Genomic DNA, 15,143 nt, shown 5'->3' on the forward strand with positions numbered 1-15,143 from the left:
TGACTTGGACAGGTTGTGTGAGTGGGCGGATACATGGCAGATGCAGTTTAATGTAAATAAGTGTGAGGTTATTCACTTTGGAAGTAAGAATAGAAAGGCAGATTATTATCTGAATGGTGTCAAGTTAGGAGGAGGGGGAGTTCAACGAGATCTGGGTGTCCTAGTGCATCAGTCAATGAAAGGAAGCATGCAGGTACAGCAGGCAGTGAAGAAAGCCAATGGAATGTTGGCCTTCGTAACAAGAGGAGTTGAGTATAGGAGCAAAGAGGTCCTTCTACAGTTGTACCGGGCCCTGGTGAGACCGCACCTGGAGTACTGTGTGCAGTTTTGGTCTCCAAATTTGAGGAAGGATATTCTTGCTATGGAGGGCGTGCAGCGTAGGTTCACTAGGTTAATTCCCGGAATGGCGGGACTGTCGTATGTTGAAAGGCTGGAGCGATTGGGCTTGTATCCACTGGAATTTAGAAGGATGAGGGGGGATCTTATTGAAACATATAAGATAATTAGGGGATTGGACACATTAGAGGCAGGAAACATGTTCCCAATGTTGGGGGAGTCCAGAACAAGGGGCCACAGTTTAAGAATAAGGGGTAGGCCATTTAGAACGGAGATGAGGAAGAACTTTTTCAGTCAGAGAGTGGTGAAGGTGTGGAATTCTCTGCCTCAGAAGGCAGTGGAGGCCAGTTCGTTGGATGCTTTCAAGAGAGAGCTGGATAGAGCTCTTAAGGATAGTGGAGTGAGGGGGTATGGGGAGAAGGCAGGAACGGGGTACTGATTGAGAGTGATCAGCCATGATCGCATTGAATGGCGGTGCTGGCTCGAAGGGCTGAATGGCCTACTCCTGCACCTATTGTCTATTGTCTATTGTCTATTTCTCACAGATATTCTTGCCAATATTTAGACCTTCACCAAAATATGAAGCAAATTGTCTGAAGAAGGATCTCGACCCGAAACGTCTCAATTTCTCCAGAGATGCTGTTTGACCCGCTGAGTTAGTCCAGCATTTTGTGTCTATCTTCGGTTTAAACCAGCATCTGCAATTCCTTCCTACACCAACCAATTACATTTATTTGTGGATATGTAATAGATGCACAATCAACAATCAGATCAAAGTAACTCGGGGGGCAGATCAGCAGAATATTAAAACATGGACAGGAGTGGGCAACTTTGTGTACGTGCATGGTTTATTCTCATTAGCAATCAGTTGCAGTTTATAATTGGAACCACAAGTTGATACATCTGCCGAGTGGATTTTATTCAATAATTGAAAATGTCTGACTATGCCAATGAATGATAATTGGCAAACAAACCCTTCACTGAAACTGAAAAAAAAGTCTAATTCTGGTCTAATCGCAGGCAATATATACGTAATATTACTTTGAATAAAAGGCTGCAATTCATTTGTGGCCCAAATTCCCTCGACACCCTGTATCAAGAACCAGCTTGTGAATTACATACCATGCCATTAAATGCATAATTGATTGCAGGAACTATCTTGAAAGATTTACATCAATATTAATTTTGCCTATTTATACGTGAAAACCCATTGTACAATAAAGAAAGTCTTGAAACTTAACAGTAGTGTCACTGGACATCAACACACAGGTCTGGGTGCTCACGATTTTTAGCACTTCATCCGATAGCTCCACCTTTTTGCATCATTCCAGCTTTCATGTGAGCCATAGTGCTGTGTTCTCAATGCTCACTGTTCTATCACACTTTCCAACCACCATTCTGAGTAAATTATCATATCATATCATATCATATATCTACAGCCGGAAACAGGCCTTTTCGGCCCTCCAAGTCCGTGCCGCCCAGTGATCCCCGTACATTAACACTATCCTACACCCACTAGGGACAATTTTTACATTTACCCAGCCAATTAACCTACATACCTGTACGTCTTTGGAGTGTGGGAGGAAACCGAAGATCTCGGAGAAAACCCACGCAGGTCACGGGGAGAACGTACAAACTCCTTACAGTGCAGCACCCGTAGTCAGGATCGAACCTGAGTCTCCGGCGCTGCATTCGCTGTAAAGCAGCAACTCTACCGCTGCGCTACCGTGCCGCCGAAATTCTGCTTCTTTGGATCATGCCTAATGTATCAAAGCCCAGTTATTTCTAAGTTCTTGTTCTCACCATTAGTTTGCCAGTTTTTAGTGACTGTCATAGCTTTAAGGCTGTGGACACATGTTCCATTGCAGCAAAGATTGACATGAAATCCAACCTGATGCTCAGTGCAGACTGAGGCAATGCTATGCTAGTGCCAGCTCTCAGATGGAACATCAAAACAATGTTCCTCAAAACAAAGGCATGGTATTACTTGAAAAAGAGAAGGACATTTCTCACAGATGTCCATGTCAATATTTAGGCCTTCACCAAAATATGAAGCAAATTGTCAGATCATAACCACATTGCTATTTGCTTTGTGCAAAATTGCTTCTGTTTTTGTGTTCGAAGAAGTGTCTTGACCTGAAACGTCACCCATCCATTTTCTCCAGAGATGCTGCCTGTCCCGTTGAGTTACTCCAGCATTTTATGTCCAACTGGGAGTCAGGGGAGAGGGAAACTTGAGATATAGAAGGGTGCAAAGAGAATGTAAGGTGTGAAAAGGACAGATCAAAGCAGATGGTGTGCCAATTTGAGTGGAGCAACAATGTACTGATCAGGGCAATTGGAGACCTTGTAATAAGATTTTATGGCATACATGCAACCAAATTATTAACTGCACAATGCACTCGTCTGCTCAATTATGGTCATATCTGTGCTCACAAATGCATATTTGTGGAGAATAATTTCAGGTCAAGACATTTTAGACATGTGTTTAACTTTAAATTAAGTCAGAAATAATGTGAAGACAAGTGTTTGGGCTATGACAGAGAGCAATTTAATAAGCATGCTCATTGTGCAGTGCATTTGTGACAATAAAGAGCCATTGAGGTCATGTGTTGTAATCTGAGACATCTCCAACCACACTTGTAAACCCTTGTTGAATGTTTTCTTTCTCATGGTTGATTGTGTTTGTATAACACTGCAAGATATTGTAAATTGTTGATTGGATGAAATTGATCCACGATAACTATTTAAAAAAATACACCTGAACAATATAGAATGTAATGAATGTCCTGCCAATTGATGTCTGACAAACCTTTGCATGGAATGAGGTTCCATGTTTAATTATGTTTCCTAAATTGTTAGTTGTGCACTTCATAGTTTTCCCCGTTACACAGATTTAAAGATGCAAAGGTGGGCAAACTATTCTGGATGAAGTTGGATGCCTGTTGTTCAGTTTGCTGTTCAGGGTCTCAAGTGCTGATAGGGTCACTTTAGTGGTGGGATGCGTATAGTTCACCAACAAGGTTAAGCCAGCACAGTGGATTGGAGAGCTGAAGTCTTTCAATAATTTAATGGTTTCTGTTTGAAGTTAGCCTTGGGGCTGTGGCATCAGGCATCTGGGCATGGATCATTCCTGGCAAACAGTGGTGGAAAAGATGGAGAGATGCATGCAAATGCAAACTGCATCAATATTTCAAAGGGACAACATTCAAAAAGTTTGTAGAAAAGCAATAAAATGGGATAAATAAAGATTGCACTTTTAACAAGCAAGAGTCAGCCAGTTGATTAGCTGTGCTGTGGAATTTATGAATTTAGGATAAATTAAATGCTTTGCCTATGGACTATGATTTATTTTTGGAAGAATGATTGTATGGTAGTCAAATAGCAGTGATAAAGGCAGACAGAAGGAATGGGTCTGTGATTTAATGAAGAGGGAGAGAACTGAAGGGCAGGAAGAAAGGGAGTCAAGCAGTGTGTCGAGTGACTCATGAAGGAGTAAATGATAGTTGTCAGATCTGGAGATTACTGTGATGAATGTTCTATCCACACCCCTGTAAAATGTGTTTAATCTTGAGAGGACCAGGAGAGTGGGCCAGGTGTCAGGTAGGATAATGGTGGGGTTGGGGCAGTTGTAATGTGGCACAGACAAGGCAGGGATATTGAGGTCATGTTGAGAGCGAGGGGATTTGGATTTCTTGAGAACACACTTTGTAGGCATCAGGAACAGTGAGGGGATTGTAGAGAGGGGTTAGAGAGAGGTTATGGTGGGTGTGTGTGTGGGAACGGTCTAGCAAAGTGAATGCAAAGTGGTGGTTCATTTCAAGCCATATTTGCCCTTGCTGTTTATTGCCGTGACCAGGTAATTGACAGTAAATTATTTCTGGTTGGTGATTTTATAATTCTTCATTATGACACCTTCACTTCTAATTGCCCTTCTCAGTATTGTTGTGATATTCGGCTGCTTGTATTCTAATGCAGATGGTTGCTTCTGTGCCCTGATGAGCAGGAGACGGAGATGACTTGCGATGATACTGAGACTTTGCTGTGTAATTCTGTCTCTTCAGATCATGGGACGTGGAGCTAGTTTTGGCAAGCGCTATCTCAAGGCTTTTGTGAGTGGTTTCTTTGTTGCTGTTCCAGTCACTGTGACATTTCTGGACCGAGTGGCCTACATTGCGAGAGTGGAAGGTGCTTCAATGCAGGTACGGTCCACTATAGAAACATAGAAAATAGGTGCAGGAGTAGGCCATTCAGCCCTTCGAACCAGCACCGCCATTCAATATGATAGAAACATAGAAACATAGAAACATAGAAAATAGGTGCAGGAGTCGGCCATTCGGCCCTTCGAGCCTGCACCACCATGCAATATGATCATGGCTGATCATCCAACTCAGTATCCCGTACCTGCCTTCTCTCCATACCCCCTGATCCCTCTAGCCACAAGGGCCACATCTAACTCCCTCTTAAATATAGCCAATGAACTGGCCTCAACTACCTTCTGTGGCAGAGAATTCCACAGATTCACCACTCTCTGTGTGAAAAAAAACTTTCTCATCTCAGTCCTAAAAGCACGGTAGCGCAGCGGTAGAGTTGCTGCTTTACAGCGAATGCAGCGCCGGAGACTCAGGTTCGATCCTGACTACGGGTGCTGCACTGTAAGGAGTTTGTACGTTCTCCCCGTGACCTGCGTGGGTTTTCTCCGAGATCTTCGGTTTCCTCCCACACTCCAAAGACGTACAGGTATGTAGGTTAATTGGCTGGGTAAATGTAAAAATTGTCTCTAGTGGGTGTTGGATAGTGTTAATGTTCGGGGATCACTGGGCGGCACGGACTTGGAGGGCCGAAAAGGCCTGTTTCCGGCTGTATATATATGATATGATATGATATGATATGATAAAAGACTTCCCCCTTATCCTTAAACTGTGACCCCTTGTTCTGGACTTCCCCAACATCGGGAACAATCTTCCTGCATCTAGCCTGTCCAACCCCTTAAGAATTTTGTAAGTTTCTATAAGATCCCCCCTCAATCTTCTAAATTCCAGCGAGTACAAGCCGAGTCTATCCAGTCTTTCTTCATATGAAAGTCCTGCCATCCCAGGAATCAATCTGGTGAACCTTCTCTGTACTCCCTCTATGGCAAGAATGTCTTTCCTCAGATTAGGAGACCAAAACTGTACGCAATACTCCAGGTGTGGTGTCACCAATGCCCTGTACAACTGATTATGGCTGATCATCCACCATTAGTACTCCGTTCCGGCTTTCTCCCCATATCCCTTGATTCCGTAAGCTCTAAGAGCTAAATCTAACTCTCTCTTGAAAACATCCAGTGAATCGGCCTCCACTGCCTTCTGAGGCAGAGAATTCCACAGATTCACAACTCTGTGGATGAAATAGTTTCTTCTCATCTCAGTCTCAAATGGCTTACCCCTTATTCTTAAACCGTGATCCCTGGTTCTGGGAACATTTTCCTGTATCTAGAGTATCCAATCCCTTAAGAATTTTATATCTTTATTCTAAAACTCTCATTTGTTTGTTTGTTTGTTCCTGAACTACAGCCAAAACAGTCCACAATAGCACGACACTTTAGGCCCACCTTACTCACCATCATCCCTTTGGTGCTAATGGAAGAAGTTTCATTGAAATCGGTGTTATATTTTTTAAGTTATTCACATTTTAAAGTTTAAATCTATCTCCTAGGGAAGGAGGAGGGAGGGAGGGAGGAGGGGGAGGGAGGGGTGGAGGATAAGGGGGTGGATGGAGTGGGGGGGATGGGAAGGAGGGAGGGTGGAAGGGGGAGGGAGGGGGAGGAGGGAGGGGAGGGGAGAGGGTGCTGCACCAATGCAGGAGAGGTTTGGGCCCAACGGGTCCACTTGGTCGAGTGTTTCTATGAGACTCTGTCATCCCCTTTGCTCGGCTGTAACACCCACACATCCCATTGCACCTTCATCCTTTCAAATTGTAGGTTAAATCGAATCATGTTGTGGTCGCTACCCCCTAGAGGTTCCTTTACCTTAAGTTCTCTTATTAAATCAGGGTCATTGCAGGGAGGCGAGGGGGCTCAGTGAGGGGGTGGGGGGGGGGGGTGACTGGGGCTGTGCAGCAACAGGAGAGCTGGGGGGGGGGGCAAGAGGGTGCAGTGAATGGGTGGGGGGGGGGTGACTGGGGCTGTGCAGTAGCAGGAGAGCTTGGTGAGGGGGGGCGAGAGTGCTCAGTGAGTGGGTGGGTGGGGGGAGAGACTGGGAGTGGGACAGGGTGAGAGACAGGAGCGAGCTGAGGAGGGGGTGTTCATTGAGTGGGAACTATATTGTTGATGCAACAAGGATAAGGAAGCAGTTACTAGTTAATGAAATCCTGATATTTGTCTTGTATAATCACCGATTATCAATCCACTCCCTAGTACACATTATACTGGCAGTTTAGTACACAGCAGTACACATATAAACACTCAGTTCCTGAAAGCAAAGTGTGCTGCCATTCAGTTTGTTCTGTCACATAGAAATCACTTGACTAGTTTGCAGTTTTTGCTCTGAGGCACGAAACTGCAGTAGAGGAGCAGAAGGGAATAAAGAGGAGACACAAGGAGATAAAGATGGTGGAATCTTGAGCAGAACACAAAGTGCCGGAGGAACTCGGCTAGTCAGGCAGCACTTGTGAAGGGAAACGTACAGGTGATGTTCTGGGTCAGGCTGAGGAATGGTCCAGATCAGAAATGACTTCATTCCGTTTCCTCCACAGTTCCACGAGCACTTTGTGTTTTTGTTTGTGAAAGGAATAAAGTCTCTGCTCCTGCTGTCAACTGGTTATTTAAATTCTGAAATGTGAGATAAAGTTTGATATTTGATTAATATTCCATCAAATATTTTGAATACACTCTACCCATTTGTTTTGTTATCATATTTGATCACTCCTATGACGATGAGATTGTTGTGATATTTTTTCCTAGAATTTTCAGAGAGTAGTGAACTGCCCACAGTTGTTGCCGCCGATATACTGTCCAGCTCCCAGAACAAATGGTTGACACCTCCATCCTTGGCACCAAGTTAATGTCTTGGGCATTGGGAATGTAGTGGAGGGATGAGGATAAGAGTTGGTCGCAACAAAGCTGTCCCAGAAAATGCCGAGCAAAGCTTCAAATGTCACTGACATTCAGAAGCACTTAAAACAATGTGAATTGATTAACATTTAGTCCCTTACAGCCGTTGCAGTTCATACAAATCAGTAGAGATGTAGTTGCAGGGCCAAGTGTGTGGAGGAGGAATGCAAAATATTAGATAAGATAAATCTTACGAGAGTGGAGCTGCCATGGAGCTCAATGCATTGGAAATAGAACAATGCACGGCACGGTAGCGCAGCGGTAGAGTTGCTGCTTTACAGCGAATGCAGCGCCGGAGACTCAGGTTCGATCCTGACTACGGGTGCTGCATTGTAAGGAGTTTATACGTTCTCCCCGTGACCTGCGTGGGTTTTCTCCGAGATCTTCGGTTTCCTCCCACACTCCAAAGACGTACAGGTATGTAGGTTAATTGGCTGGGTAAATGTAAAAATTGTAGGATAATGTTAATGTACGGGGATCGCTGGGCAGCACGGACTTGGTGGGCCGAAAAGGCCTGTTTCCGGCTGTATATATATGATATGATATGATGATAATGCCAGGTTTGGGCGAAACATATCCCAAGCTGAAAACACGTTTGTGTGAAGACACACTAGAGATTACTGAAGTAACTGAGGGCTCATGAGATTGGATGAATGTACTGGAGTGGACTAGTGACAGGATAAAGGGCAGGAACTACAGCTCTTCATCAGTTATTCACTAATTCCTCATTCATATTTTATAGATTACTGTCAATGTTGATCATGTCCTGAATTCTGAACTTTGGTCTTTGATGTATCCTTGCTCTGAGAGAAGAAAAATCAATGGGATGTCTACTATGACAAGGAATAAAAGAGTGCCTCTAAGTAGATTAAATCTCCACCATATCTCCACCATGATTTAATAGTGCAAGACTGCTCATTCTACTTATAGCAGCAAGGGATAATTATCAATAAACGTTTAAGGATCCCGAGTCGCCAATGTTGTTGACTATTAAAATGCTTGGTTTATATGGTCTAGCAATCCACTCAGTGTACTCTAACCACTGAACTAAACAAAGAAAGAAACCGATACGCTACCCGATATTGATCTGGCCATGGGATTTATAGATGGTGTACTTGGTCCCAGCAACTGCAAATAACTGAGGGTTGGTGTTGAAACCGGGGAGTGTTTCACAGATGGGTCAAGCAACATTGTGACACAGTCATCTTCACATCATACCATGCAGACAAGGTGCCAGACTCCACCATCATATTGAAGATAGACACAAAACACTGGAGTAACTCAGCGAGACAGGCAGCATCTCTGGATAGAAGGAATGGGTGACGTTTTGGGTCGAGACCCTTCTTCAGACTGAGAGTCAAGGGAGAGGGAGACAGAGATATGGAAGTGTAAGGTGTGAAAATGAGTCATCAAAAGTTATGCAGATCAAGGAAAATGTAGAATAGATCATTGTTGGTTAGGAGAAGGTGACAACAAAGCAAACAGAGATAAAATGTAATCAAGGGGACAGTCAGACTGGTCGAAGAACTGGGAAGAGGGAGGGATAGAGAGAGAGGGAAAGCAAGGGATACTAGAAGTTAGCAAAGTCAATATACATACCGCTAGGATGTAAGCTGCCCAAGCAGAATATGAGGTGGTGTTCCCAATTTGCACATATCCCCAGGATACATATTGTCCTTCTGGTGAGAGGAAGCTACCCTGGGTTCTAGATTCCATGAAGTCTCACAGCATCAACTCAGAGATGGGCAAGGAAACTTTCTCTTGATTGCCATCTACTGATCTCCTTCAGCTGATGAATGAATGTTTCTCCACGTTGAACAATCCTAGGAAGGGCCGCTGAAAGTGGCCAGGGTGCAGATGCTACTCTGGATGGGGTATCTCTATGTCCACCACCAAAGGTGGCATGGAAACACCTCCACTCACTGTGCTGCCAACTTTGTTGTGGCAAACAGATGGTGAGCCAACCAAGCCATGTCCTGTTCACAAGAAACAGGATAATTCCAATCTCCCAACCAGTCTACTCTCCATTGGCATCACCAAGAGCATAATCGATAATGCTTTTTATCACTTTGCTGATAACTTGCTAACTGATGCCTGTTTTAGTTTTCACGAGAACCAACCAAAGGGATGGATTCCATGGTGGGGTGAATGCGACTGCTGGCAGTTTAAAACTATCATCGTTATTTTAAAATCAATTAAAGGATTGGAGATAACAACATTTAAAAGACACTTGGACAGGTACATGGATAGGACAGGTTTAGAGGGATATGGGCCAAATGCGGCAGGTGGGACTAGTGTAGATGGGGCATGTTGGTTGGTGTGGAAGGTTGTGCCAAAGGACCTGTTTTCATGCAGTATGACTCTTGTGACCCAGTTCATTCAGTACAGTGACCTACTGTACCTGAGGTCTTCCTTACTCAAGCAACTACTTTGCATTGCATTTAGTTTTTGTGAATATAATTCTGCTTCTAATATTTCATTGCCATCCTTAAGCAAGTAGTATTTTGGGGAATATTTGGTGCCATTGCAGCGCATTGTGGGAGGTACTGTGGATTATTTTCAAAATGATCATGATTATTAAATACACAAAAGGATAAGAACTGAACGGTAGATAGACACTAAATGCTAGAGTATCTCAGCCCTTTGTGGGACAGGCAGCATCTCTGGAGAGAAGGAATGGGTGACATTTCTTCAGAAGAAAGGTCTCAACCCGAAACGTCACCCATTCCTTCTCTCCAGAGATGTTGCCTGCCCTGCTGAGTTACTCCAGCATTTTGTGTCTATCCGGTTTAAACCAGCATCTGCAGTTCCTTCGAACACTAGAGCTGAACAGTGTTCAGACTGTTCTGCAGTCTACCTGCATTTATGCCGCGGGCATCAAGCATGCATCAAGCATGCATCAAGCATGCATCAAGCATGCATCAAGCATGCATCAAGCATGCATCAAGCATGCAGGTTATTTGTAACTTGTCACTTGATGCAAGATAATGGAATACCTTGCCGGCAGGAATAACATTAAGTATTCCTGGTCAGTTATCGTATGTCAGCAAATATTGCTGAACCATTTATAAAAATAAAATTGCACCTACAACAATTGCCTTGACAAGTTGATTAATATAGTTTAGTAACCACTTCAATGCTTTTCAATTATTTGAGTGAAAAATCATGAAGTTGTTCTCAACAAGGTACCCCATAGTCTACAAAGATTACAAAAAAAATGGAATGTATTTTAAAAAGTAAAGGAATATGATATCAGGTCAAAGCAGTAAAATCTTGTAAAATGTGATGAACTGTCCACAAAGTCATTGCTTTAATGCTGGGAAGCCACGAGGAACAAAGGTAACTGGACCTGGTTAGTTGTAGGTTTGAAGGCAATGAAAACCTACTTCAAGGCAGGTTTGTTGCGGTAACTCAATTGGTCGGGGGGGGGGGGGGGGGGGGGGGGGGGAGAGGAAGAACGACAGCATTGTGGCCTACCTGCCCTGACCTGACCTGTTTATCCCTTCCAACACCATTGTGTCCACTCTCATCTCTGATCTTTCCCATCTCCACTGCACCTCATCCCACCCAACCCACCAACCAGCTGATCTGCTGCTGAAACTTTTAATCTAGAACATTCCAACAACAAATACAAATGAAAAATCAACTGCAAATGTCAGAAATCTGAAGCAATAACAGGAAATGCAAGAAACACAGCAGGTCAGGCAGCATCTGTGGAAAGAGAAATCGAGTTGCAATGCCAAAGGGATGATTTATCTTGACCTACTCCTCACACCATCACCATTACACAAGCCACTCATCAGCCAACTTGATCACTGTGTTTTATAATGAAAGCAGTAGACACAGCAGCAGAAGTTATGGTACCAGGACCAGGAGCCAGAGGTTATGGGAGCAGAACTTATGACGATGGCTTCAACCGTACCAATAGTTGAAGTGCATATCTGATCCAATGTTGCTTGTTGGATAAGATGAATAACTAATTCACTGTGGCAGAGGGATTGAGCAAAGGAGTGTGGTTTGTGATCAGTCTCCACATTGAGTCTGATTATTTTTGGGCCAGTATTTAGATGGAGGGTTTGAGCAAGAATGGAGACGTACAGGACTCTGGTCATCAATGCTTTATCTTCTGTTGCCATTGTGTTCAGAGCAGAGTCACTCTTTGGCTTTGTATTTTTACTGCTGTATCATTTAATATTGATCCTTTTACCAAAGCATACTTCAGTTTTACTTAGATCACAACTGTCTTTTAACACGGTAATTGTGTATCCTGTCACCTTGCACAGATTGATAGCAGTACGAGCTCATTGTGGGCCACCATATGTTGGTTGCAGTGGAGACTGATGGACACATCTAATCACACTTGGTTAAGATTGCAATTTGTCACAATATGAATCTCATAAGTTATTTTAAAAAGACTAAGTTTTGTTTAATTACAATAGAATTTTGTGGCTTATGAGATTTGAAAATCAAGGACAGATATGACATTTCTATGGTACCTTTCAAATATTCAGGTTATTGCAAATGCCTGATCGCAATGAAGGAAGGACCAAGTGCAGTTACTTTTCTTGTGTAAACAAATGCAACTGCTAATTTGTAATAAAAACATTGTAATTTGTGATTGTTTTATAGTAAAGATATGACTCACAGAGAATCTGTGGTATTGAACAAGTACAATTAGAACATAGAACAGTACAGCACAGGAACAGGTCCTTTGTCCCACAATGCCTGTGCTGAACAGGGTGCCAAGATCAACTCTTAACTGCCTGCACGCGATCCATGTACCTCCATTCCATGTATACGCATGTGCTTGTCCAAAAGCCTCTTAATGCCACTATCGTATCTGCCTCCACTACCACCCCTGGCAGTGCGTTCCAGGCACCCACCACCCTCTGTGCAAAAACCTGCCTTGCTCATCTCCTTTCAATGTTGCCTCTTCCGTTTCAAGGCTATGCCCTCTAGTATGTAATAGTCTGAGTGCTGCCCTTGAAGTGGACACGTAGATTATGTGCTCATGTTGTGCTGCGAGATTTGAATCCATGATTCAACACAGTTGCAAGTGAAGCCAAACCTGCCCGATAGAATTACAATGGACTTGTGTTGGAATGGCTGCAATTATGTAGGACAACCTTTTAGATTGGATCTCAGGAGAGTTGTCAAAGATGTTTCCCAGCCATGCAGTAAAACATTCCTAGGATTACGCTGGCCATTGGAAAATAGTTGATAAAGGTGATTGGCAGCTTGCCATAATTCTGCAATATTAGTTTTAGCCAATATCTTTTTGAAGATATAAAGGAATTAAATTTAACAGATTAGAAATTAAAAAACTGGAAAGCACAATTTATTGTTATCTCAGATTAATACAAATATGCTTTTGTTTGAATTGCAAACCCATCAAGTTAGAAAGGCCTAGTTTTAAAAACAGTGTTCAAGCTGTGTTGAAAATTATACTTTATAAATCTTCTCAACTTCAAGGATGATTAGTTTTCTTTCTTCAGGCGATCCCTAAAGGATTAAGATGAACATACTTATATGTTATTCACAAAATGCTGGAGTAACTCAGCAGGTCAGGCAGCATCTCGGGAGAGAAGGAATGGGTGACGTTACTCCAGCATTTTGTGAATAAATCGATTTGTACCAGCATCTGCAGTTATTTTCTTATACTTATATGTTATTCCACACTTATTTTACTTGTTATATTTACATGCGTTACACTTCAATCTTTCACATGTACCTCACAACTTCTCAGCCATCATTGAACCCTGCTGGGGGAAGGACATCTGATATCGTGTTGTTAAACCGGTGGAGTGTGCGTAACTATCAACTTCAGCGAGGAGACATCGTATCCCTCGTGTGAGTAACACATTTACTCTTTTAAACAGATCTATGTTTTTCACAACTACTTGGCAATTTGGAAAACAACAACCGTTTTGTCTTCATTTTGTGATTAATTTTTGTTCAGTGTACTGGGTCTGCTTTTTGTGATTCATTGTTTGAATCTGACAGATTATGCAAGCCAACAGCATTTGTCTGCACCAGTGGACTTCAGCTTTGTCAGTACATTTTCCTGGCATTCTACTCTTTTGACAACAAAGTAATCATGAAACCGAGAGTGTAAACTTAATTTTCTTTTCTTTTCTTTCTGTGTCACACTTCTGAAGGGCAGAATGTAATGCAAACGTGGTCTTAGCTTTATTCTAACAAGTTCTCAGCATATCTCTTTCGATATCTCTAAGTATCAGAGACATTCACAAACATTTTTATGAGTCAGTTGGCAAGGTGGCACAGCGGTAGAGTTGCTGCCTCACAGCTCCAGAGATCCGGGTTCCATCCTGACTACGGGTGCTGTCTGCACAGAGTTTGTATGTTCCCCTCATGACCTGTGTGGGTTTTCTCCGAGATCTTCGGTTTCCTCCCACACTCCAAAGACGTGCAGGTTTGTAGGTTAATTGGCTTGGTAAATGTAAAAATTGTCTCTAGTGTGCGCAGGATAGTGTTAATGTGCTGAGATTGCTGGTCGGTGCGGAATTGGTTTCGAAGGACCTGTTTCCGCACTGTATCTCCAAACTAAACTAAACTAAACAAAGGCAAGGTTTGTATAGGAAGGAACTGGCTGGCTGTCAAAAAATCATTGCTGGGACTGTGGGATTCTTTGGACCAATAAGATTGACCTCCACATTCAGGCTTGAAAGGCTTCAGACAGTGGTACTTACAACTGTTAAAGCTGCTGCCTGAGAACTTGGGGTTTTTGAAAAAAATTCTGAAGGAGAATTTCCTTAGTTTATTCCTACCTTGTATTTCCTGAAGTTCTTGCAAAGAACCAGCCTTTGTTGTCTGTCTGACCCTCCCTGTCTCCCTAATCTTCTGGTTTTTTTACTGAGATATCTGACCTGATCCAATTCTGATCTTTGATCATCAGTGCTCCACCCTTGGCAACTGGGCTATCCTATTTCTTTATGTAGCTCAGATGGAATTTTGTTTGATCTTACTCTCCTGAAACAGGCTGAGGCATTTTGTTACATGAGAGGTGCTATTGAGCTGCAAGTTTCTGCTGCTTTTTAGTTGTTGATTTTTGATGTTAATGGAATACATTTACACTGTTGAAACATAAAATTGACTTGTGCTGGTGAGACTGCACTTGGTGCACACGCCCAGTACATCACCAACCCAACAATGTAATGTTTGCCATAGAAAGACACAATGCTGGAGTAACTCAGCGGGTCAGGCAGCATCTCTGGAGAACATGGATAGGTGACATTTCACAAAGTGCTGGAGTAACTCAGCGGGTCAGGCAGCATCTGTGGAGAACATGGATAGGTGACGTTTCACAGAGTGCTGGAGTAACTCAGCGGGTCAGGCAACATCTCTGGGGAACATGGATAGGTGACATTTTGGGTCGGGTCCCTTCTTCAGACTGATTGAATGGAGGGGGGGGGGAGAAAGTTGGAAGAGAGGAGAAGCAAGGCAAAGCCTGGCAGGTAATCTCATTCTTGACAGACAATAGGCATGACCTGCCATGCCTTGTCCTGCCCCTCCATTCTTCTACCTTTCTTTCTCCTATATCCCTGCAATCAGTCTGAAGGGTCCCGATCCAGAATATCTGCTTGACCCGCTGAGTTATTCCAGCACTCTGTGAAACGTCACCTGTTCATGTTCTCCACAGATGCTGCCTGACCTGCTGACTTACTCCAGCACTCTGTGAAACGTCACCTATCCA

The 15,143-nt window shown here is 43.2% G+C and overlaps 1 protein-coding gene across 1 annotated transcript in view; it reads left to right on the forward strand.

The window, feature by feature from the left end:
- immp2l (inner mitochondrial membrane peptidase subunit 2) overlaps positions 1–15,143 on the forward strand; it is a 274,230-nt gene that overhangs the window by 5,469 nt on the left and 253,618 nt on the right. The window contains exons 2-3 of the mRNA XM_078416447.1: positions 4,401–4,538; positions 13,176–13,279. Coding sequence (XP_078272573.1) covers positions 4,404–4,538; positions 13,176–13,279 — 239 coding nt within the window. The 5' untranslated portion in view covers positions 4,401–4,403. The remainder of the gene's footprint in view (positions 1–4,400; positions 4,539–13,175; positions 13,280–15,143) is intronic.

Source organism: Rhinoraja longicauda, chromosome 20 (genome assembly GCF_053455715.1).
Source record: "Rhinoraja longicauda isolate Sanriku21f chromosome 20, sRhiLon1.1, whole genome shotgun sequence".
Classification (NCBI taxonomy): domain Eukaryota; kingdom Metazoa; phylum Chordata; class Chondrichthyes; order Rajiformes; family Arhynchobatidae; genus Rhinoraja; species Rhinoraja longicauda.